The sequence below is a fragment of the Ciona intestinalis genome, unplaced genomic scaffold (genome assembly GCF_000224145.3).
Source record: "Ciona intestinalis unplaced genomic scaffold, KH HT000094.2, whole genome shotgun sequence".
Classification (NCBI taxonomy): Eukaryota; Metazoa; Chordata; class Ascidiacea; order Phlebobranchia; family Cionidae; genus Ciona; species Ciona intestinalis.
In genome coordinates this window covers 702,435-726,385 of record NW_004190416.2, presented here as the reverse complement: position 1 = coordinate 726,385, position 23,951 = coordinate 702,435, and the positions used below count along the sequence as shown (strand labels likewise).

At 37.1% G+C, this 23,951-nt stretch overlaps 4 protein-coding genes and 1 long non-coding RNA gene across 6 annotated transcripts; all 5 read left to right on the top strand.

Annotated features, from left to right (window-relative positions):
* Nucleotides 1-1,227: 1,227 nt before the first annotated feature.
* Nucleotides 1,228-6,019, top strand: LOC108950279. Its single transcript, XM_018815576.2, has 8 exons — nucleotides 1,228-1,782; nucleotides 2,151-2,222; nucleotides 2,519-2,607; nucleotides 2,977-3,033; nucleotides 4,024-4,180; nucleotides 4,328-4,426; nucleotides 4,743-4,931; nucleotides 5,341-6,019. Exons 1-8 carry the CDS (start codon nucleotides 1,370-1,372, stop codon nucleotides 5,723-5,725), a joined length of 1,461 nt encoding a protein of 486 aa, XP_018671121.1. The 5' UTR covers nucleotides 1,228-1,369; the 3' UTR covers nucleotides 5,726-6,019.
* A 1,068-nt stretch (nucleotides 6,020-7,087) lies between these two features.
* LOC113475058 lies at nucleotides 7,088-9,233 on the top strand. Of its 2 annotated transcripts, none has more exons than XR_003396797.1 (4): nucleotides 7,088-7,789; nucleotides 7,856-7,914; nucleotides 7,966-8,008; nucleotides 8,156-9,233. It is a non-coding gene; the product is annotated as an uncharacterized LOC113475058 (long non-coding RNA). The 2 variants fall into 2 exon arrangements; XR_003396798.1 differs by having other exon boundaries at nucleotides 7,963-8,008.
* A 2,956-nt stretch (nucleotides 9,234-12,189) lies between these two features.
* LOC100181034 (mitoferrin-1) lies at nucleotides 12,190-18,146 on the top strand. The gene is made up of 4 exons (XM_002122062.5): nucleotides 12,190-12,474; nucleotides 15,296-15,521; nucleotides 16,196-16,252; nucleotides 16,661-18,146. The coding sequence occupies exons 1-4, from the start codon at nucleotides 12,313-12,315 to the stop codon at nucleotides 17,251-17,253; spliced, it is 1,038 nt and encodes a 345-aa protein (XP_002122098.1). The 5' UTR covers nucleotides 12,190-12,312; the 3' UTR covers nucleotides 17,254-18,146.
* Nucleotides 18,147-19,823: 1,677 nt separating this feature from the next.
* On the top strand, nucleotides 19,824-22,940 carry LOC100181708 (integrator complex subunit 6). The gene has a single exon (XM_009863110.3). It carries the CDS (start codon nucleotides 19,938-19,940, stop codon nucleotides 22,503-22,505), a length of 2,568 nt encoding a protein of 855 aa, XP_009861412.1. The 5' UTR covers nucleotides 19,824-19,937; the 3' UTR covers nucleotides 22,506-22,940.
* LOC100183383 (mitochondrial inner membrane protease ATP23 homolog) lies at nucleotides 22,930-23,947 on the top strand. The gene has a single exon (XM_026838480.1). The coding sequence runs from the start codon at nucleotides 22,952-22,954 to the stop codon at nucleotides 23,705-23,707; it is 756 nt and encodes a 251-aa protein (XP_026694281.1). The 5' UTR covers nucleotides 22,930-22,951; the 3' UTR covers nucleotides 23,708-23,947.
* The last annotated feature ends 4 nt before the right edge of the window (nucleotides 23,948-23,951 follow it).

Sequence of the window (23,951 nt, the reverse complement as noted above, 5' to 3'; positions counted from 1 at the left end):
AGCTGCAAACCATCACGCCACAAAACGTCCTCTACTCACCTATGTGGAAAATACTGGCCGAAATTTCGGGAACGATCTTAAGATGGCGCTGTTTTAAAAAATTTTAACCCAAAGTTACGACAGAAATAAATTTTAAGAGTTTTTTTTACAAAACCGAAGAAATTTGAGACTTGTCTATTAAATAAGGCCTATTATGACGAAATTAAACAGTGTGAAATTGTATGCAAATTTAAATTCAACTTTCAAATTCCATATTTTATATTTCTAAACTGTTTTTACAAAAAAATACCCTCATAAACATGATTAGCATAATAATATTACCATTTACTTTATTTTTTTTCTTTAAATACAAAAGCGAAGTTCAAAATGGTATACAGAATCGAAATTACGGAAGTAGCAGCAAAACGACGGTTGTTAAAACACGCCATGGTAAAAGAAAGAAAAGCAAAAGTACCGCACTATATAAAAGTCATGTCCCAAAGATTTTTTTATAAATAGAAGTCTAAAAATATACTTTACCAAATTTTGAATTGTTTGTGTAAGTTTTGTGAACGAAGTGCTTCTACCAAACAAAGAAATGGGGATTACCCGCAAAAACATAGCGGGAAATCACCCGGTTCGTATGCTTATATACTAACATAGCAGTTGTACGTGCTATATAAGTACAAGCAAATAGCTTTCGACAGGTATTAGCTGAGTAAAAGTAGGCCTGCATGATTTTAGGTACAAGGGTACAGGAGTCGCTATGTACGTAAATAAGTTATATAGTTTTTAAAGCTATTTTAAAAGCATTCAGTATGTACTTCGTTACTTTTGTAGTATGCTGTTGACTATTTAGAACACGCCAGCTGATTGCTAAGTTAAAGCATGGTGGGCTTATGGTTCATGTAGTATTACCATGTTGCTAAAAGTGGTTTAACATATATCGTTGGTGTAGAACCCACGCTTTTATCTGACACTTTTACTCAAGAAGTTTTTACTTGTGGTATCGTGTTTTTAAGGCTGTAGTTTTGCAGCTAATGTTTTTCTTTCCGTTGATTTAATAACCTGATCTTCGTTACTGTATATATTATAAGTGATATATAATGTGTGGGGAAGACGGGACACCTTTAGCACATAATATTCAAATATCCTGATCGTGTTTTAAACAAACAACGGTCTATGGTATTCATGACGATAAGGATTCATAATTCTTTGAATGTTCTTTGTTTGCTAACGAATAAGACAAAAATAAAAAAGGTGTCCCATCTTTCCCCACACTAATATAAATACAAGGTTGTATTATCTTAGCGTTTTTGAACAGCTAAATAAAATTGTAATTATGCCTTTGCTAGGTTTTTAGTTTTAGTTCACAGTACCGATTATTACAATGGACGCAGAAGTCACAAACTTAAAAATCCTCCCATCAGAAATAAGAGGCGTCCGATCTTCGTTATGTTGGCGGGCAGATCTTGTGGATATTTCGACTGCATTGTTTAAAGGAATCCCAGAAAACTTTTTAACGTCCGTTGTTCGAAACGGTGGAGTTTCCGCCGCGATCTGTTTCGCTGTATACCGTGTTTATCCGGATGCTTTATTACGTAACTTCCGTTCGGCCGGAGATTCTGGGATGAAATTTACCATCGATAAAGGAGGTCGCCTCCTTGATGACGTCAAAGCTGGGAGGGCTGATGACGTCATTGGGACATTCTTAAAAAACTTGCCGACCTCCCTCGCGGATGAATATTACAATCTCTATGAAAATGGAAAACAGCTTCGATTTCGTTTATCTCCACAGAACAGGTCGGGACTTTGGTTTTACCTTGAATAAAAAAGTCGTTCGAATATATTAATATAGTTTACTCGGTTGAATGTAACCTTTAACCTCACATGGCAGGGAAACTAGAGTCGTTATAACACGGGTGTTCGGTTTCATACACCTCGTGTCAGCTTACGAGTTACCATGTATGTAACTTATTTATCCACACATGGCGTGGCAACGACAGTCGTTATAACACAGGTGTTCTGTTTCATACACCTCGTGTTCGCTTACAAGTTACCACGTATATAATTTATTTATCTTCGCATGGCGGGGCAATGACAGTCGTTATAACACAGGTGTTCTGCACTTTATAAATAAACAAGTTACATTTCGTTCCGTCTTGTTTCAGTGACAATTTGGAATCTACACACAACAGCAAACCAACAACACCTAACGAAATGCACTCAGATTCATTTAAAAGGTGGGGTTAAAAAGTGCTCCGAAAGTTGTTAAAAAGTGCCCCTGATAAAACAACAAACTATGTATGACCACCACAAATAGTATCGGGTGGGGTAAGACGGGACACCTTCAGCACATAGTATCTACACTATTAACAGGGGCATATAAGAGTCGTGGCGTTACGGGTTTGTAATTCTTTAATGTTCTTTGTTTACTACCTCATGAGAAAAGAAAATAGATTAAAAAGGTGTCCCATCTTCCCCACTTTACTATATTTATCGTTATCAAGTTTTTTTTAAATTGTTTTGGATTTTCCAGTACCACGGCGGATACAAAAACTGCAAATAAACCGAAAGCGACCGAAAACCAAACGTCGACAAAAGAATCGACAAACCTTCAAACAACAGGTTAATCATTGAATATAATGAGATTGACGCATAATTATCATTGTGTGACCGGGAAACGACAGTCGTTATAACACAGGTGTTCTGTTTCATACACCTCCTGCCTATTTACCAGTTACCACGTATGTAACTTATTTATCCTCGCATGGTGGGGCAACGACAGTCGTTATAACACGGGTGTTCTGTTTCATACATCTCGTGCCCGCTTACAAGTTACCACGTATGTAACTTATTTATCCTCGCATGGTGGGGCAACGACATTCGTTATAACACGGGTGTTCTGTTTCATACACCTCGTCCCTATTTACCAGTTACCACGTATGTAACTGTTTTTGCATTTTTTTCCCCTGACGCAAATTTATATAACTACAGACACACAGACTGCCGTATCAACACCTTTCATGTTCGACTTGCTAAGCCTTGCGGAAGGTAAGCCAATATATATATGTGTGTGCTATTTAGCAGTAAAGTATAAGGTGTATGAATACACCATGTGTGTCTGGTGTATAAGAAGACGTCCATGTTATAGCTCGACAGTGAGCATATAAGAAGACACCCATGTTATAACTCGATAGTGAGCATATAAGAAGACACCCAGCATGTTATAACTCGAAGTGAGCATATAAGAAGACACACATGTTATAACTTGACAGTGAGCATGAGGTGTATAACCACACCATGTGTGTCTGGTGTATAAGAAGACACACATGTTATAACTCGACAGTGAGCATGAGGTGTATGAATACACAATGTGTATCTGGTGTATAAGAAGACACCCATATTATAACTAAACAGTGAGCATGAGGTGTATAACCACACCATATGTGCCTGGTGTATAAGAAGACACCCATGTTATAACTTGACAGTGAGCATGAAGTGTATGAGTACACAATGTGTATCTGGTGTATAAGAAGACACACATGTTATAACTTGACAGTGAGCATGAGGTGTATAACCACACCATGTGTGTCTGGTGTATAAGAAGACACACATGTTATAACTCGACAGTGAGCATGAGGTGTATGAATACACCATGTGTATCTGGTGTATAAGAAGACCCGCATGTTATAACTCGACAGTGAGCATGAGGTGTATGAATACACCATGTGTGTCTGGTGTATAAGAAGACACCCATGTTATAACTCGACAGTAAGCATGAGGTGTATGAATACACCATGTGTATCTGGTGTATAAGAAACACTCATGTTATAACTCGACAGTGAGCATGAGGTGTATGAATACACCATGTGTGCCTGGTGTATAAGAAGACACCCATGTTATAACTCGACAGTGAGCATGAGGTGTATGAATGCACAATGTGTATCTGGTGTATAAGAAACACCCATGTTATAAGCTTTTAAGTGTATTGTTCACTATATGTATATACATGCAAGCTAGTTACATTGTTTTGCATTGCAGACGACGCCCACACGCTTTGGGAGTTGAAAGAATACAAACAAGCATTACCATTATTCGAAAAATGCATGGTCAGTGTTGCAGGGAATGGACGAACAACGTTTCTTTTAAAGTTTGCATTCACTCTACGTCATTGTGGCCGGCTCGATGATAGTATGAGGTAGGAAAACAACCACCCACGAAGTAACATACGTGGTAACTTGTAAGCTGGCACGAGGTGTATGAAACAGAACGGCCATGTTATAACGACTGTCGTTATCCTCGCCATGTGAGGATAAATAAGTTACATACGTTTATTTATATTCAGGTATTTCTCTGACGCGATACGACTGCTGAAAGAGACGGCAGCTTCTGGTGACGAATTCAGCTCCAACTTTGCCGAAAGTATCAGAGAGATCGGCGAAAGGTAAGTAAAGTCTATCTGCATGGTAACAATGAATGGATGCTTTCGATTTGTGTCTTTCTCGAGTGTAGAGGCACACGTCTGTTTTGTTTCAAATATTAGTATGTTGGGTTAAATTGGTTTATATTTTCATTCTCTTTTCTCGTCCCATTTGGTGGTAAACAAAGATTATTTACCGAATCATACAAACCGTCCATCCTCATTACCCCAAGAGCGCTGAAATTGTTAAGAACACAATTCTAGGAAACATGAGAAATTATGTGATATATATATTTAGCTTATCGAACAGCATTGTATATTAAATCTATCATTCTTAAAGATACGCGCAGAGTTCCGCATTCTCCAGAGCGGCTTGGATCTACAACTGCTCAGCTGACATCTTTGAGCGATGTAGGAACGCGGACTCAGGCGCAACGGGGATTCTTAACTGCATGACTGGATTACAGAACATGGATATCCCACGTTTTAACGAACAACTTACGCAGTTTACTCGGCAGTCACTTATAAGGTACGAGTGCTGTGGTAGTATATAGTGCATACACGCAGGCCTTCACATAGGTAGTGGCTCGACGCTGCTACCATTGTTGGCGTATGTGTCCTTGGGCAAGACACCTAACCGCAATTTTCCCAACACAGTGGTCACTAATGGGTTGTATAAGCTGTCAGTCATACATAAAAATGATCACCCACAAAGTTACATAGGTTGTAACTCGTAAGCTGACACGAGGTGTATGAAACAGAACACTCGTATTATAACGACGGTAGTTGCCCCGCCATGTGAGGATAAATAAGTTACATATGTGGTAACTTGTAAGCTGGCACGAGGTGTATGAAACAGAACACCCGTGTTATAATGACTGTCGTTATCCCGCCATGTGAGGTTAAACAAGTAACATTCATTTATTTATTCATTCAAGGTTAACAGAAATGATCGACCGAATATACAGAACAAGAAAATGCGAGACGTGGAAGTTAGGGACAGCGTATTCAAGGTTGGGGGACGATTACAGCAACGGGTATTTATATGACGACAAAATTCGGAGCCTCAAGAAGTGTTTAGAAGTTATGGAGGAAGGCTACGGCGCTGGGGCTCAGGACCACGCTGTGTATGGAATCAGCAGCCATAACCTTGCCGTGGAGTTTCTAAGAATGGAGAAGTTCGAAGAAGCTGAGGTTATGTTTTCTAAAGCATTGGAACGGCAGAAATCGGCAAAGGATTGGAGCTCTGACAGGAAAAAGGACAAATGTGTTAATAATACGATAAGACTACTTGCAAGCACACAACGGAGGCAACCGATATGAATGAATGTTATTGATCTACTTACAGTAGGGTGGGGGAAGATGGGACACCTGTTCATTCTATTTTCTCTTCTATTTTTCTATTCTATTTTCTCTTCCAATTTGGTAGTAAGCAAAAAAAACATTCAAAATTTATGAAACTGTATATTCACAACTCCCATGCACCGTTGTTAATTGTTTAAAACACGATCAGGATGTTTGGATATTATGTGCTAAAGGTGTCCCATCTTCCCCCACCCCACTATATGTTCTATTTCTAAACCGTACTACGGTTACTGTACAGATACCAAGTATGAATGTAACTTACTTTATCCTCGCATGGCCGGAAAACGACAGTCGTTATAACACGGGTTTAACACCTCGTGCCAGCTTACGAGTTACCATGTATGTTACTTTGTGGGTGATTATTATTTTTTTGGAGATTTTTTTTATGTATGGCTGATAATTTAGACAACCCACGTATGCAACTTTGTGGGCTGAATGTAACTTACTTTATCCTTGCGTGGCTGGAAACCGACAGTCGTTCGTTTACCATGTATATGTAACTTTGTGAGTGTTTCATTTGCTTTTAGGTGATATTTTGCGCCGGCTTTTTTTCTGTTGTAAAATGTGTTTTGCCCAAGGATATCATACGCTTTTAAAATATAGTTGCTTTACTGAATGATTCCAACAGCTAATATCAAAGCTTGCGATATCTGTAATACGACGTTTCGTCTTGATTTATGTTTAAAAACAAATACGTCAGAACATTTCTTTCACACTTACAATGTACGGTCGTTGGGCGTTCATTTTCTATTTTTATACCGCAATAGGACGTTATTTTTGATTCATTTTTTATGCTGTAAATTAAAACACAGATGTTAAGACAGTCTTATTATACAGCTTAGTTGCCCTCATTGTTTTCTATTCGTCTGTTATATATCGTTGTCATTTATTTTTTTTAATTTTACTGATGTACGAGAAAATAGAATGAGAAGGTGTCCCATCTTTCCCACTCTACTAATGACATCATTAGTCTTTGCAAAAGAAACAAACATACAATGACTTCTGTATTAGAGAATATGGTCTTGTTATTGCAATCGGTGGAACAAATAAAACAATATTCCATATAGTTATGTATGTACACGCCAATACAATTGTGATGACCGTTAAAAATGAATTAAATAGAATTAACGTTGATGCATGCTATAGCAAGCCATTTTCCCGAGGTTTAGTCGCGAATCATTGTGAATTTAGTTTATTGCCTCACAATGTTGAACTGACGTCACAGCCAGTCTGCAATTCAATCCTTGAAGCTGATTGGTTAGATTGGTCACGTGACAGGCGCTTCGCACCAGCTGATTGCGCCCTCCTTGATTGCTCCGCGCATAAAACGGCTCTTGTTCATGGCGAGTTACCAGTTTAGATGAAGTTGGTTCCACACCAGGTTACAAGTTGGAAGGTTTTAGGAAGATTTCTTGCAAGACTTGAGTTAAGTATATTATTCGATTACATTTATAGTATTATATTATGGCATAGTATTTACTATAACATATCGCTTCATTATACAGCAATCTTACTACATTACTTTATATATTTTATATCTAATTTTATGCTACAAGTTTTTTGCCTTTCGTTTTGAATGTAAATCCCGGGACGTTCTTTTTATTTTATTATTCAGTCTCGATGATTCTTTTTTTGACGTTACGCGCGACGTCACATAATATCTCGGTTCAAAATCGCCGCGTTCTGTTACGTCACAATCCCACGCAGTGGTTTAAAATTCGTTCGCCGCGCTCGTGCTATTGTTACGTCATTAGTTTCGTTACGTCACGGCTGAACAACACGCGACTGGTCTACCCTTTCGTTTGGCGACGTTTTTTTCATGGGGCCCCATGCGCGTTTTGCGTCGAAGGCACATTACTTGTATATTCTAATTATATTTGCCCATGAGCGCGAAGCAAGAAGATCAAAGAATTGGTAAAGTATAAATCACAATTGACATTATTACGTACATAAGCACTTTTTTAGAAACATCAACTATGTGACGTCACGAAGTGGTGATGACGCAACAGAAGAACCCACTTCGTAAGTTCATTGTTTTGTCACAAACTTATTTTGCTTTAAATAGAATTTTAAAGTTGGACTTTGCAGAACAAGGTATGTGACGTCACAGAGGATCAAGCGGGCCATGGCGCGAATGAAGAATAAAAGTAGTTATGACGTTATAATATATAATCTGATTTAACAATTACACTTAGCAGAAGAATCCGCGAATACAGCTGCCGAAGAAAACGCATTTAAAAGGTATTGTATATCTGTGTTTATATTTAGTAATAAACGACAACTTTTAAATTAATTTATATGTAGAATAAACTTGAAGAATCAGTGAATTTTCAGTCTGTTACGTAAAACTACTACGTATAACTGTGACGTAACTATCCTACATTGCAGCCAAAGAACAAAGACGCCGATAAGGATACACGGTTTGAAGTTTGAGGTTTGAAGGGTATGCTGTGTGTTGTATGTGTGTCTTGTCTGCGTTGCTCTCCTTTATTCTGCTGGACCTAATGTTGCCAGCTATTTTTAGTCAGTCACTACTATAGTGCATTTTGCATGTCTTTGAAATATATGCAATAAAACTATGGCGAACATCTTGCTGGATCCGATTTTGTTGTTGTACACTCTATTGTGTACTTCGTCTGCAAAGGTCGAAGCCTTTAGCGGTTCTGTATTGTCCTAATCGCTTGGTGAGAACGATATGTTGGTACACAAATACTCGAGTAATATTAACACGCAGTATAATATGCGCATAAAGTTAATAGAAATCCATTTAATATACTGTAACATAAACTTTCCACTTGACATACTTTATATTAAAACGTCATGTAACGCGATTGGGACGATGGCCACGTCACAATTGCGCTACGGCGTCGATACGGTGGGCCAGAGCATTGTCATGACCCTGCGTCTGGTGCGGTTACGTCAGTTTTGATTGAGTTACTTAACGGTTAGGGTGTTGCGTCGATGTCGCCGCCAGTGATGCTACGCTCGGTCTTGGGTCACTGTCAATGCGGTTCGTAACAACCTGACGCAGTTTTGTAACGGTCGATGCGGTGCGTAACACCCGGACGTTATTATATTGTGTGAAGATACGACGAGAGTATCGCGGTACCAACATGGCGACTCACCTTTTGATTGGGACATGCGGAGCTGTTGTTGGCTTCGACTCCTTGCGGTCGGACATTTAATATGGTGTACACTGCAGATGATTATCCTTCAGGATTTGAACCATATTTTATTTGTAGATGTTTCAATGATTATGTCCTCGTTAATTACTTTTTGACTTTGCCCCCTTTTTGTATGATTGAGCTGTTGTGTTTGTTGCATGTTTGGCACATGTATGTCGCTGCACTCGTTGTACTATTTTTGTCTTTTTGTTGGTGTGTTCCTTACTATTTTTGTCTGACGGTTAGTTTAACCTTGCTTGGGTAAGGTCTATCCAGCAAAGGGTTTCTCACCAGAGTAGAAACCCACTACCATTGGCTGGGGGCTTGTCGTGCCGTAGTGGCTTTCCACCAACGCCAGCCACATAAATTATGAAGGTATTTTAATCCTGTTTCTATTTTTCAGAAGCTTCAGTAAAGTCAACAAGTTTAGTTTATTTTGTGTATATAATTCGTATTGTTGCAAAATAAATTATCAAAGAACTTACTTTCTGCTTTATTGCTTAGTGTTATGACGTCAATATCTTGATACGTCACTGAAGAATGACGTCAAATTTCTACGTCATTTCAAGCAATGACGTCATAGCGTCGTTGTGTATTTAATTATAGTTATAAAGTTTATCATCCGCTATAGTTCATCCGCAAAGTTAAAAATACCGGAACAGGCTCGGGAGGCGGATTATTTAGAGTTCGTATTTAAACATAAATTAATTTATTTCGCTCATAGAAATTAAAAGACCTATAACAATTTTTTTTTGTGTTATAATGACTGTCCTTTTCCGGCCACGCGAGGATAAAGTAAGTTTTATTCGTTCATATATAGTATATTAGGGTGGGGGAAGATGGGATGTCCTGATCGTGTTTTAAACAATTAACAACGGTCTATGGGAGCCGTGAGGATAAACATAAAAAATCGTTGAATGTTTGTTTACTACCAAATTGGAGGAGAAAATAGAATAAAAAGGTGTCCCATCTTCTCCCACCCTACTATATCTAAATTTCCCTTTATAATAAAGTTGTAGTACACGTGGCCTATTATTAAAGCTATGCTTTCTTGTTAATTTGATATTCCCTACTGCATTCGAAGACTAAAGTTTTATCTTATTTAAAGGTATTTATTTTTCATTGTTTTGAGTACAATACCCTGTTACGTTTGTAAATTTAAATTTCAACCCTTATTGGACTCCCCTATTTTAAAAAAAGTAGATTTGTTTTATACGGTTTCTATTCGGCGGTTTAAACTTAAAATGGATACCAGGAGAAATATTTATAAATAACAAAATTTTATCAATATTTATCTGAGTTTCTTTTTTCTTATTTATTTTTGCGAAATGCTAATAATAAAATAATCTAAGCAAATCTAAAATTTATAAAATATAAAAAAGTGCTAATACATAGCACGCATTCCTAAATATTTAAAATAGCAATAGATTGTTAATATCTACTTGTTAAAACATCTAAATAGGTCGTTATAAATTATTTAAATTTATGTAATTACCAAGCAACTAAAAATTTACGTGAACAAAGTTTGACATTTTTCGAGGAGCAAGAAATTTTGTTGCTGAATCATGGACAACGTTTGTTGATGACGTCACATGGTCGCGGCGCGCGCCACGAGATTCACTCAACGTTTCGTTTGTTTGGTAATAATGACAAACGTTTTGTGAGAGTTTACGCGTTTTACGTAGCTATGTTGAATTGATAGTAGTAGTAGTATTGATGTTTAGACAGCATGCAGTTTGATATTGAACAATTTAAATGAAAAACGGAATTGTTACATTAGATACGATGCATAATTATGCTGCAAATTTATGTATACGGTTATGCAGCTTGTTGTACGTTAATTTTGTTTTCGTGGATTTTAGAGTTGCCTAATTATATGATTTCCCTTGTTGGTTAATTGTGTTTTAAGTAAATATAGTTTTCATGCAGTTTGGTTTCATGATTACATTTTCTTACATAGTGTGGTGCAATGCTTAAAAACGTTATCTGATGGGGTTTGAACAAAAGTGGGTGCTAGTGAAGAATCTCCTCCCCCCCCCCACCATATTTGCTAACCACTAACTCCTAACCCCTATAACCACTAACTACTAACCCCTATAACCACTAACCCCCTAACCATCAACACCTAACCCCCTAACCTAGGGGTTAGCAAATAAGGTGGGGGGAAGATTCTTCACTAGCCTCCAAAAGTGATGTTTAATATGGATTCTATAAGTGTATGTATTTTGACATTTTGTAAAGCTTTAGTTTTATACTGAGTAAATGGTGGTGTAAAGATGTTTTATTTTTTTAATAGCCAGACTAAAGTTTGCTGAAATCCATTAATGGTCTATTTACCTCCCAATATAAATAATATGAACAATTGGCAATTTTTAGCAATTAATATAAATGGTAATAGTTTTGAATTTGTCTGCTGCTACATTGAGGAAAAGTCCTACAATGTGGCACGCAATTGGACTGCAGATTTAGACCACAGTTGGTACATTACCCCAACTTTGCATATGCACAATTAATCTTAAAAGTCAAACACTTAAAACCATTAAGTAGGCTGTTCTATACGGGTAAGATCCTATGGCAAGACATACTTTGGGACCTGGGATTTAAATCAGAGTTGGCTCATTACCCGAACATTGTATATGCACATTCTATTCTATATGGGTGAGGTCCTACAGTGAGGCGTGACAGAAAACCTAAAAATTAGGCCAGAGTTGGCCCATTACCCGAACATTGTATATGCACATTCCATTCTATATGGGTGAGGTCCTACAGTGAGGCACGCCATGCAAGCATGTTCCAATGAAGTTAATTGATTTGATATTTCCTGGTTCCATTTTCTAACTTCAATTAATATGCGCGCCATAACTTCCCTGCTTTGCTGTGGTTTGTCTGCCTGTTTGTTGGAAAGCAAAAGTTAATTTGTTCAAAGTAACTGCCCCAAGTTATGTAATGTACTAACGGTCATGCGATTTTGTTAGAAAATGTCTACATATTGATAAAAGTTCAACCATTGTATGGTAGTAGTTTTTATAAACTATGATGACAAACCTACGTGGGTTTTTTTGCACTACATTAATCAGTTAACAATTGAACCAATAAACCAAATTTGTTTCATAGTACTTCACGTCTAGTTATCCCTGTCTTTTGCAAAGTTTGCATAATTTGTACAATTGCTGTCACTTAAACCATATCCCATTAAATAGAACTCAATTTTATACTTTTAATAAGGCATACAGTGGTAAGGCCAGCTAACCAATTTCAATACTTTACTGATTTTCAGATGTATTAAGCATTAATATTATTAGTTAGAGATAGGGCCTTGAGTTTCGTCTATTATTGCAGAAGAAAGTCTATTGTTTCCAAGTTCTGCTTGAGTGATTACGGATGTCATTTGCTTCGGAACATCAAACAAACATTTTACCTACTATGGACAATGATGATTATGATGCATTACCTGTTGAATGGCCCGTGGCCACTCATATGTTAGCTGGGGCAGCAGCAGGGGTGATGGAACACGCTGCTATGTATCCCATCGATTGCGTGAAGGTGCTCACTTATTTGGAGTATTTATATATGGATTCTATTCTATATGGGTGAAGCTATACAGTGAGCCACAACAGGGGCTTTGGATATAGGCTTATTTACTACAATATTGTACATGGATTCTATTCTTTATGTGTGAAGGGGCTTGGGATGTAAGCCGGAGTTGGTATATTCCCCAACATTGTTTGCACATCTATATTGGTAAAGGCTTATAGCATAATTAGCCATGGTACCCAGGATTTAGACCAGAGTTGGCCCATTACCCCAACATTGTATGCGCATCTATAAGGGTAAAGGTTTACAGTGTGACACCCCATGTTTCTGGGATGTAGGCCAGTCTGTATGGATTATACTTGGCCAGTGTTTCTCAAGGGTAAAGTAAACTGAATAGGCCTCTACTGAGCAGTGGGTATGGGTACTATGTGATAAACTAATGGGTTTTACAGCTATGTAAATGCAGGTTAATGATAAATAGTAGGGTGGGGGAAGTTGGGACACCTTTTATTCTATTTTCTCGTCCAATTTGGAAGTTAACAAAGAACTTTCAGAGAATTATAAAACCGTATCCTCACAACTTCTATAGACCGTTGTTAATCGTTAAAACACGATTGGGATATTTGGATATATTATGTGCTGAAGGTGTCCCGTCTACCCCCACTCTACCATTGGAGCAAAACTTAGGCAATGCATGATTTGTTATTGCTATAATATAATACTTTGCTTTCCCCTTATTATATCTGGTCAGGCTAAACATATTGAACAGAACCAACCTTGAAACTTGTGGTGAACTCACAAACTATAAATAAAACAATAAAACCGCGGTTTCTAAAAGCATTCCTAACTAATAGATAAGACTAATTATAAATAAACAGTTAGTTACTTCTCATCCCAATAAATGCGAACGTGTTTTAGAGTTTGATAAATGTTGTTGTTGTTGTACCAACTAAACAACATTCCATGGTTTGTGGTTTTAACAAAAAGTCCCTCGCTTATTTTTAGCATGACACCTAAATACAGTTATCTACAAATACCACGGGCAAAACTTTTATTTCTCTCTTTGAGTACAATAGCAAAGATCAGATTAATTAAAAAATGAAGGAAATTTTTAGTTTGCAACAAAACGACAGTGAAAAAAATGCGCTACAGAAAAAACTGCTAAAGAAAAAATATTCTGCTGTAACAGAGCTCTAATTAGTAATTACATAAAATAACAAAAGGAAATTAGCAGCAAAATAAAAGTCATTAAAACACAAACAAGGAAAAAAATGCTAAAAGAAAACTGTCAATTAAAGAGCAAGGCTGCTAAATTCACGGGATACAAATCGTTCACAAATCATTTCGATCTGCTATCATTCATGACTCACCACACATAAGTTGTTTGTTTAGAGTCCCATTAATTATTTACAAATGATGTGTTTAAATGGGCCATGTTTAGTAGAAAGGTAATATATTTAAAGTTAGTTACTACAAAGCATTGGTCATGGTGTAGGTTATAATTTTAAACGGTATTACGTATAAAGTAGTAATAGAAACAAATAATACATATAAAGTATCACATGTGTACTAAAAATAATTACGAATAAATGTTCGATGTCGTGATAACTGATAAGCATAAAATGTTGGTATTGCTGTAATTTATGTAATGTATCAGGAATTCCAAATGACCCAATTTTTATTGCAAGTTTACAACATAATAATTCAAGCGAAAAACTAGTTGTATGGTCTAAATCAGACCTTTTTAAACCGGGGTTCGTCTTCAATAATTTAACACCAATTTTACACAAACTGCATATGTTATAGTAGTTATACTATTAGCTTTAAAAGGGGTTGTGTCAAAAAAGTGAGTAAAAAGTTTGGGAAGCTCTGGCAATGGTGGCAAGTTTCTTAAGGTAGAGGGGAAGCAAGGATAGGTAGACACACAATTCTAAGTTATTGGTTGTAATGTTCACTGTTCCAATGCAACACAAATGTTCTAGGGTATTTTTGCCTACCTTGCCACCCCAGGTTTGGTGCCTATGAGTCCTGGTCTCAGTATATTAAGGAATCATGTGATTTAGTTGTAAAGCTGATTCCACTTGTGCAAGTCATTGTTAGTTAGGTAAACTCAAGTGACTTCATTCATTCATTGTCAATGACTCATTCCCTTGCCTACAAATATAGAACTTTTTATGCTATTTTGGTATATCATGGTCTTTTAATTGGTATAAATTAAGGAGTCAGAGCATTATTTAGAAAATTCTTTATTAAATCTCAAAGGATAAAAGTACGCCAAGTACCATAATGAATTTGTAGTATACAGCCAACCGGGATTTTCATTTTATAAATTTTTGCTGCCAGGCATATTATACTTGTTTTGTAAAACAGTGCTCTCGCAATAATTTGCATACTGACATTTAAACGTCCTATACAGTATCGACAATATGAAAACTACCCATGTTTATCTATAAGGATAAATTGATAAATAAATTTGTGGCAAAAATAGAACTTAAAGTGCCAATATTGGGCCGTAATGTTTTAGTCTGTAGGCTACAACATGTAAGAGGAATTAGTTATCTCTATTCTGTATTGCCATTAAGTTTTTATGGAAAACCAATATACTTTTAACACAAGCATGATGGCCCATAAGCCCCATATGTATGATACAATTGTCTTTATTTGAAGTGGTAATCTGTGTCATATGCATCTGAAAACAAATTGTGTTTTTTTTCTAGCAGTTACAACTTGTATTTTTAAAAAATAATCATCATAAAAAAACTTTAAAATGTTTTATCCAATAAAATACAATTTATTACAAAACTTTACTTTTATTCCAATATCTTCACAGACGCAGATGCAGAGCATACAGACCGTTCATTACAGCGGGCTACGGGACGCGTTTTTGACGATAACAAAGAAAGAAGGGGCTCATCGACTGCTACGTGGCATGAGTGCCATGGTAGTAGGCGCAGGGCCCGCACACGCAATGTACTTTGCTTGCTATGAGAAAGTCAAACACTCGCTTACCTTAAAAATTAACGGGAAAAAGTTTAAGAATTCAAGTATTGCAAATGGTAAGAATAGGAAGGAATGGTTATAGGTGGCAAACTTAAGCTAGAAACAGAATCCTATGAAACAAATCTAACTTATTGGTTGTTTTGTTCACTGATTAATGTAATGCAGAAAATTCTAGGGTAGGCCTACCCACCCTGCCACCCCAGGTTTGGCGCCTATGTATCATTTAAAGTATGGAGAAGTTTTGGTAAATGCGACAGTTAATCTTAAGGCCACGGCACTTTGCCACGTAACCTGTGTAAATAGTACAGCTTTATGGAATTACAGACTTTATGAAGTAGCTCTATACTATATATAAAAGAACTATAAATGATTCTATTTTATGTGGGTGAGGTCCCGCAGCATGGAATGCCATGTGTCCCAGGATTGAACCATTACCCCAACACCCAGGGTGCTACTACATGACTATAAACGTAGTATGAATGAAGCTACAATTGGTTACTTTTATGTATGGGTGAGGTCCGATGGCAAGGCACACTAGGGGGCATTTAGGCCAGAATTGGCCCATTACACCAACACATTACGTTTACTACTGCAGTCATTAATATATAAACTAATTAGCAAAGTTTTAAACTACATTTCAATAGTTACTAATGCACTTATTGTTATATAAACTATTTAAACCAAGTTCTACATTTCAAGATACGAACTCACATTTAATATTCCCCCACAGGAACAGCAGCAGCAGTGTCCACTCTGTTCCACGACATTGTAATGAACCCTGCGGATGGTAATTAATAATTATCATAATTAATTAATTAATACCATATAATTACAGTATAAATAACAGACTTTATTCTGAAATTGTTTAATTGTACGAATCAGCTATAATTATTCAAAGTCCTAATTGGTGTATATGGTTATTACAATTAGTTAACTACCTTTATCTATTATAGCCTTGTCAGTTAGTTAAAATTGTTATGGTTAGGCAAAAAGGTTACAGCCCGCTTACGATTTACTACTTATACAACTTTGTGGGTGTTTGTTTTTGTATGGCTTAAAATTTGAATTATTACACGGCTATTCATATTTGAAATTAATTCAAAACGTTTCTCCTTTCGTTATGCTTACAATTATTACACCGGTAGGCAGTATTCAGCACATGACATTAATACAATATATTTTCTCTTTTCCGCAGTTATAAAGCAACGAATGCAGATGTACGGTTCAACCTACCCCACCTGCCGAAGCTGTATGATAAACACTTACAAAACTGAAGGACTAAAAGCATTTTACCGCAGTTTCCCCACCCAATTCATAATGAACGTTCCGTTCCAAATGGTTCATTTCATCGTATACGAACTTAGCCAAGAACATATTAACCAAGAGAGGGTGTATAACCCTTTGAGCCATATTTTAAGCGGCGGGGTGGCAGGCGGCGCGGCTGCGTTTGTTACGAATCCGCTTGACGTGTGTCGGACATTATTAAACACGCAGCAGCATAACAGCAAGGGCACCGTGCACGGACTGCGACAAGCTGTAGCAATGGTGTATAGAACTGACGGGTTACGAACATTTTTCCGCGGCGTTACAGCTAGAATGTTGTACCAGATGCCGTCCACTGCCATCTCCTGGAGCGTTTACGAATTTTTCAAGTATATTCTTTACGGGCAAAACTTAACGAAACAAAAACAGAATGACAAGAACTATAAATATAAGTCAAGCACCTGGGTGAACCCATCTTGCCCAGGAACTATTATCACTTCTCCTGCAAATGCTGAATCTCGTTAATTTTTCACAATAGCTTTTATTTTGCAATACTAACATACAAAACAAAGAGGTGTCATAATGGAGTAAGGATTATGATGTCATAATACTCTTTTAGTTCAAAAACTCATTAAAACTTGAGGCAAAAATTGCAAACTTATTATATAAAATATTGCACAAAACAACACAACAATGGCTGCAACGATTTATTGTACAATGAACTTTTGTTTTGTCAGAATTTAACAATTCTATTATTGTGTCATAATGGTCTTTATCAGCCGCATGAACAAAAAATTAACGCAAATATTTTGATAAATATGCAAGTAGTGCAAAAGTTGCAAATTCTAATACCAACCTATTTAAAATTAATGTGATTGGCATAACGTTAATGTTTTTTTGAAGAATTTTTTTTAAAGTTCATTTTGTAAAATATTTGAATTTCTGTTGTTTTTGTTTAAAAGTGATTATTCATTTCTTCATTATTAATGTGGTAGCAATTTCGAAAACCTTAGTTTTATGGAGTAGAAATAAGAACAATATTAGTTTTGACATTATAATAACAAATGTTTGTACGAATGTGATATTAATTTATCTGTTACTTCTGTATGAGTAAGTGCAAAAATGTTTTGACACAAATTGATTTAATTAAATACTACGTAAGCTGATTAAATGCGTAAATGGTGGTTAGATGGCATAAAGGCGCCAAAGCTAGGGTGGCAGGGTGGGTAGGCCTACTCTAGAATTTTTCACACTGCAATAATCAAAACACATTGGAACCAAACTTGTTTCATTGTAATGAATGTTAAATGGGCGTCTAACTATCCCTGCCTCCCCTGTATTTTGAAAGTTTGGCAACTATAAGTGGGCATGTTATAACTAACTCGTATAAAATATAAAAATGCCACAATTACTTAAAAGTTGTTGGTGTGTTGAAATTTTAGAATTTACAATAGATCAGAAAACTTTAAACAGTTTGTTTATATTCTATATGGGTGAGGTCCTATAGTGAGGCACACCTGGGATTTAGACCAGAGTTTTCTCATTACCCTAGATTTTATAGACAGTATAATACATTTTTGTAAAACCAGTAGTTCTGTTCTATGTGGGTAAGGTTCTACAATGAGACCTGAGATTCAGCCAGAGTTTTCTCGTTACCCTAGCACCCAAATCAATAGATTTTTAAAGGCAAGTGTTGTATTGGCAGCTTTTGTCTAAATTGCTTAGTATTTACTGAAGTTGGTGTGTTGCAGGGTTAGTATTAGGGTTTGCATTTGAAATATGTGTGCGTTCAAATACTGTATTTTGCGTGTACAGTACTTTGGGTTTTCGATAGGTTAACAACAAAGCGTGCAGGTAATTCACGCACGAGTTCTTTTAGAATCGCGTACCTTCAAGTACCATAGTACTCTCTTGCGCTATGTACTATTACTCGTAATAAAGTTTGAATAAGGCTGTAAGCATTCATTGGTGTCTTTCGCTTTGGTACGACTCTAACCAGACATACCGGTAGCTTTTATTTGAACAAGGTTAATTTTCAACTAGCATTTGTTTGCACGGTAAACCATTATTAAATGAAACGCCAAATCTAACTTAACCGCTTCGAACTATCTTATTTACTACTGGGTATAAAACGCTATTAATTTATACCATTTTTTATTAACGTGGGGCAAAATAATTTCGGAATTGTGTATGTATTATAATATTTCCAGATTTTGGTTTAAAACAGTACAATTTGTCGTGTAATGTATGGTAGTCGAAAACGAAACCTGAAACAACTGCAAATTAAGCGGTAACGTTGAACTCATAGTTTGTTAAAGACTTTAAAAGTATGTGCTGGTTAAATCATACAATCTATTATTCATTGAAGACATTACAAAGTTAAAGTGATTGACGTTTTTAATTTGCGCGAGACAACAATCTGCAATTCAATTAACTCTAGCGACATCTACTGATTTATATTTCAAGATAAAACCGCGCACTTGGTGGGGACATTTCCGCGTTACGTAAGTTTAAACTGATGGTTCTTGTTTAAAATAGTTTTAAAAGTGATAAGATTTTTTAAATAACTGAGTTTAAAAAATAAAAAAAAAAGTTTTGCGACATTTCATTAATTTATGTTAAAAACAAGAGAATTTGAGACAGGCATGAGAAAACAGACTGAAACTACTGTATTTAGGTGTAGGTAACATCGCCCGAACACGTTTAAATTGTTCAAACATTAGCCCTTACCCGATACTACACCCTGCGAAACCATAGGTATGTAGGTAGTGCCACAAAAAAATGCTCTGGCTATGCTGCAAAGCCTGCAAAATCTGATTCTGTATTACAATGTTCTCTGCGTGCCTGTATAAACAATCTACCTCAATCCGCACGTGCTACACGAAATATGCTTTTGTTTTGTTCTGCTAAATATGCATTTCGAACCACGTCGGCGGTAAGTTACCAAATGGAAAAAAGAAGAAAAGTACGCCATTCAACCAGTACCGAGGTCACGTAGACAAAATGCTAAGCAAATATATCGCAAAATAACTTGTCGCTAGATGGCGCAAGAGATCCAATGTGTTCATGAGTTTTCATATACAAACATAGCATGACGTATTTTTACCAATATAATGTGAAGTAGCTGCTTTCTGTAGGCATTCGAATTAGGTATTTAGATGTTGCTCTGATAAGTTTTAGTTAAAATTGCTATTTAATAAACAGCCAATATGCAAACGGTTGTTTTTGTAATTGATAACTCGGCGTCTATGAACCAGACATGTTATCTTGGGAAAAGCCTTTTGGACGTCGCTAAAGGGGCCGTTGAGACGTTTATTAAGCAACGAGCCAACCGTGGGGATAAATACATGTTAGTAACATTTGATGAGGCGCCCAATGGTATTCGTGCCGGCTGGAGAGAATGCCAGAACCACGGTATGGTGTTAAACAGGCTGAAAAACCTCACTGCTGACGGTTTAACAACACTTGGGTATTCTTTGCGTCTTTCGTTTGACCTGCTCGGCGTTAACCGCCATTTAACCAACATAGACACTTACGGGATGGGTAGAAGTCCATTTTATCTTGACCCATCCATGATCATAGCTATCACTGATGGAGCCAAGTTAAGCAGCTCCTCAGCTGTGTATGATGAGCTGCATCTTCCTATGACGAACCCCTTACCTGGTAGCGAACTCACCAAAGAGCCTTTCAGGTGGGACCAGAGGTTGTTTTCTCTGGTTCTCAGACTCCCAGCTAACCCAACACAAGAGCCCGAACAACTTGGGAGCGTTCCAAGTGATTCGTCACCGATTAGTTTGATGTGTGAAGTGACCGGAGGTCGGTCCTACTGCATTAAAACTCAGAAAACATTAATGCAATGTCTTGACTCTCTGGTGCAAAAAAGCCAGAGTGGTGTTGTGATCCACTTTGAAAGATTCGATACTGATACCGCGGACAAACGTAACGGGAAACCAGAAGCAACAAACGGAATAAATAATGAAACCCCATCGTGGCATTCGCTCCACAGAATGATCTACGTACGTCCCAGCCCTAAGAGTGGTCTACCAGTTGGTCACTGGCCACTACCTGAAGCTTATTGTCCTGACCAAAAAGCACCCACTTTACCCCCAAGGACGGCTCACCCAATTTTGCGATTTATTTGCCAAAATGTTGAGCCAATACTTCTAACAAATTTCCCGTATGATAAATATGAGCTTGAGCCCTCTCCTCTTACTCAAGTTCTCCTGGAGAAAAAGAACCCAAACACTTGTTGGAAAGTGTTTGTTGATAATAGTGGCAAGCAAAGTGGTGTACGTCACCCTTGTGGTTACCTCAAATGTAGCAGCAATTTACAAGCTGTCAATTTATTTGTGATGCCGTACAATTACCCAGTTATTCTTCCCCTTATTGATCAACTTATCAAACAGAAGATGAAACCTTCGAATGACTGGAGACGCCAGTTTGATGATTATTTGAAAATGGTTCCACCATATTACATGAATTCGCTACGCAAGGCGTTAAAACAAGTTGCTGCCCCAAATAACTTGATATCAGACTCATACGGACCTGGTCTCAGTTACCCTGTGACTGTTTACTTCAAAAAATTAAAAGAACAAACCAAAGTTGCCGCTGATAGATTCTTTGCACCTCTTGCCAATGATGTTTCTAACAGAGGAGTCAGCATCACTCCTCGATCTGGTGCGCTATCCGTCACCCAGCAACCAAATTTCCATAGATTACTGGCCTCAGTTTCAGGAGAGGGCACGCCTTTCGCCCAAGTTGAGTTGATGCAATTTCCCGAGTTTCGGATCAGCCAGAAGCCGTCCGGGCACCGACCTCACCCTAGGAAGTTCCATAACCCGTTCGATATTCCTCGGAATCAGTTATTGACGCAACTTCGAGAAATGAGAGTCAATTTTAATCACGTTGTGCGTTCTTCTATCGCAGAAGCTGTCGGCTCCACTGGCCAAATTGCTCAAAATAAGATGCGTGTTCGTTTACAAGACCGTGTTGAAATACACAACCAACCAATGTCACAGATGGGAAACTATCAGGACTATATTAAAGGGCTTCCAGCTCCTTTAAGAGAAGCAAACCCAGATACCCCTAAACGTCTTCACACTTTTGGCAACCCTTTTAAACTGGCAAAGGAAAAAGGCATGATGATTGACGAGACGGAAGATTATGATGGACCTTCTGCATCCGCAAGCCCGAAGAGGAAGTCCGGGCAAGAGCAAGGGGGTCCTCCACACAAAAGGAAGAGATTAGGATCATTCTCCAAGAAGTTCAACTTCAAATCCCCAGCTCATGATGCTCAGAAGGACCAGAATGTAATTCCGAAGATTGAAGGGAACAAGTTGGGTCCATCAAATAAGCAGCAGAATGAAGGTGAAGAAATAAAGAAGAACTTACAAGATGGAGTTGAAATTCAAGACTCTGGTGTTGAGTCTTCATCTGACTCTTTAACAGTTGATGATGTAAAGTCGGAAGAAATGGACAAACCGGTCAATACTGGCCATGTAAAGAAGCACAAGAGTGTAAAAACTGATAAAAAGAAACTGACATCGCCGCTATTGAATTCAAACAACACTGTAAAAGCTGAGGTCATAAAATTAATCCGAAAACCAGGTTTACATACAGTTAAAGTGGTTGAGCTGCTGAAGGACATTGTTGGTACATCTGATGTTAAGAACATTCTGCTTGAAAGTTTAATTACAGAGGCTGGAAGGTTTAAACGTCATAAACTGATCCATGTCATGAAAGCAGCACAAAAATCACTACAAGATGATAATGCGTAATTAAAAAAAAATCAATTTTTCATAACTTGTTTCAAAATCTGCATATTGATTTTGTATTTCTATAAAACTGTCATATTTGTTTTGTTCCTTTTTCACTTTCTTGTGTTGTGTTTGTGTATGTGTATGTCCCTAATTGTGCATTTCTCATTTTAAACTTAAAATCCTTTCATTTCTCATCATCAGTTTCAAATATTATACTTACAACTTTGGATAATTACGTTTTTGTGCATTAAATTTATTTATATATATATAAATAACATTAAAACAAAAATAAGAATTGTGAAATAAATATGTCATGTTTTTAGCAATTTTCATGAAAAAGATAAATTTCATTTAACTCAACTTAAAAAAATAACCCAAGGGGATTAGTTGGTAAATGGTTCAGCTACATCATCTCATTTGATTTTTAATAACACTGCTATTTTTTCCATCCTAGATAATTAAGAATGGCTTCTAAAGCAGATACTGAAACTGAGAATCCGCTCCAAAAGTTTCAGACCTCGGACCCTCAAACTCGACGCTCCGTATTATTCGGTTGGTTGGACTTTGCCAAGACACCAATTGGAGTTTCCAGGTTAAAAGAAATTTTGCACCAAGTTTTAAAAGTTGATCATGAGAAGCCTTTTCTAACCATGATGTGGGCAGCTATGGCTGATGCCGGCTGTGCTGTGGATGTGGAGAAGCATATAACCTTCCAACCATGCAATCCTGAGCTGAATATGGCTGGCTTATTTGATCCTACTATAAACAAGATAATTCTCTGCCAGAACGTGTTCCAGTCTATGTCCTCAGATGACATGAGAGCTTCACATATGAAACATGTGTTGACTCATGAACTTATTCACGCTTATGATACTTGCAGAGCTGATGTGGACTTTATGAATAACCATAAGCATAAGATGTGTGGGGAAGTCAGAGCTGCCGCGTTAAGCGGGGAATGCATGTTTAAATATCGCTCTGTGTCCTCAACACTAGCTGGATTCAAATCAGCGCACCAAAAATGCGTCCGCAGCCACGCTCTCGGATCTTTTATGGCAGAGCATCCAAGCATGAATAAAAGCGAGGCCAATAAAATAGCAGATGAAGTGTTCACTTCGTGTTATAACGACCATGAACCATTTGATCGACTTCCTTTATCAGATAAACACGCCCAGCTTTCATTCAAAGCCTATTTAACCAGGCATAGATATTCAATGGAATAAACACATATATTTATACATTTTCAATTTTTAAATGGGTTGTTTTTTTCATCAGTTTTTTTTTGCTGTGCATTGCCCACAACTTAACTCTTTTCTTTTTGGCAAACATTAGTTAAGAGCAAATTGCTCTTTTCTTGTTGATTTTCAGGTTCAAATGTTAAAAATGAATTTTTATATCATTTTGTGTAAAATTACATAAATCTCTTCAGAATATTCAATAATTTAACGTTCTTTTCTGTTTAGGTAT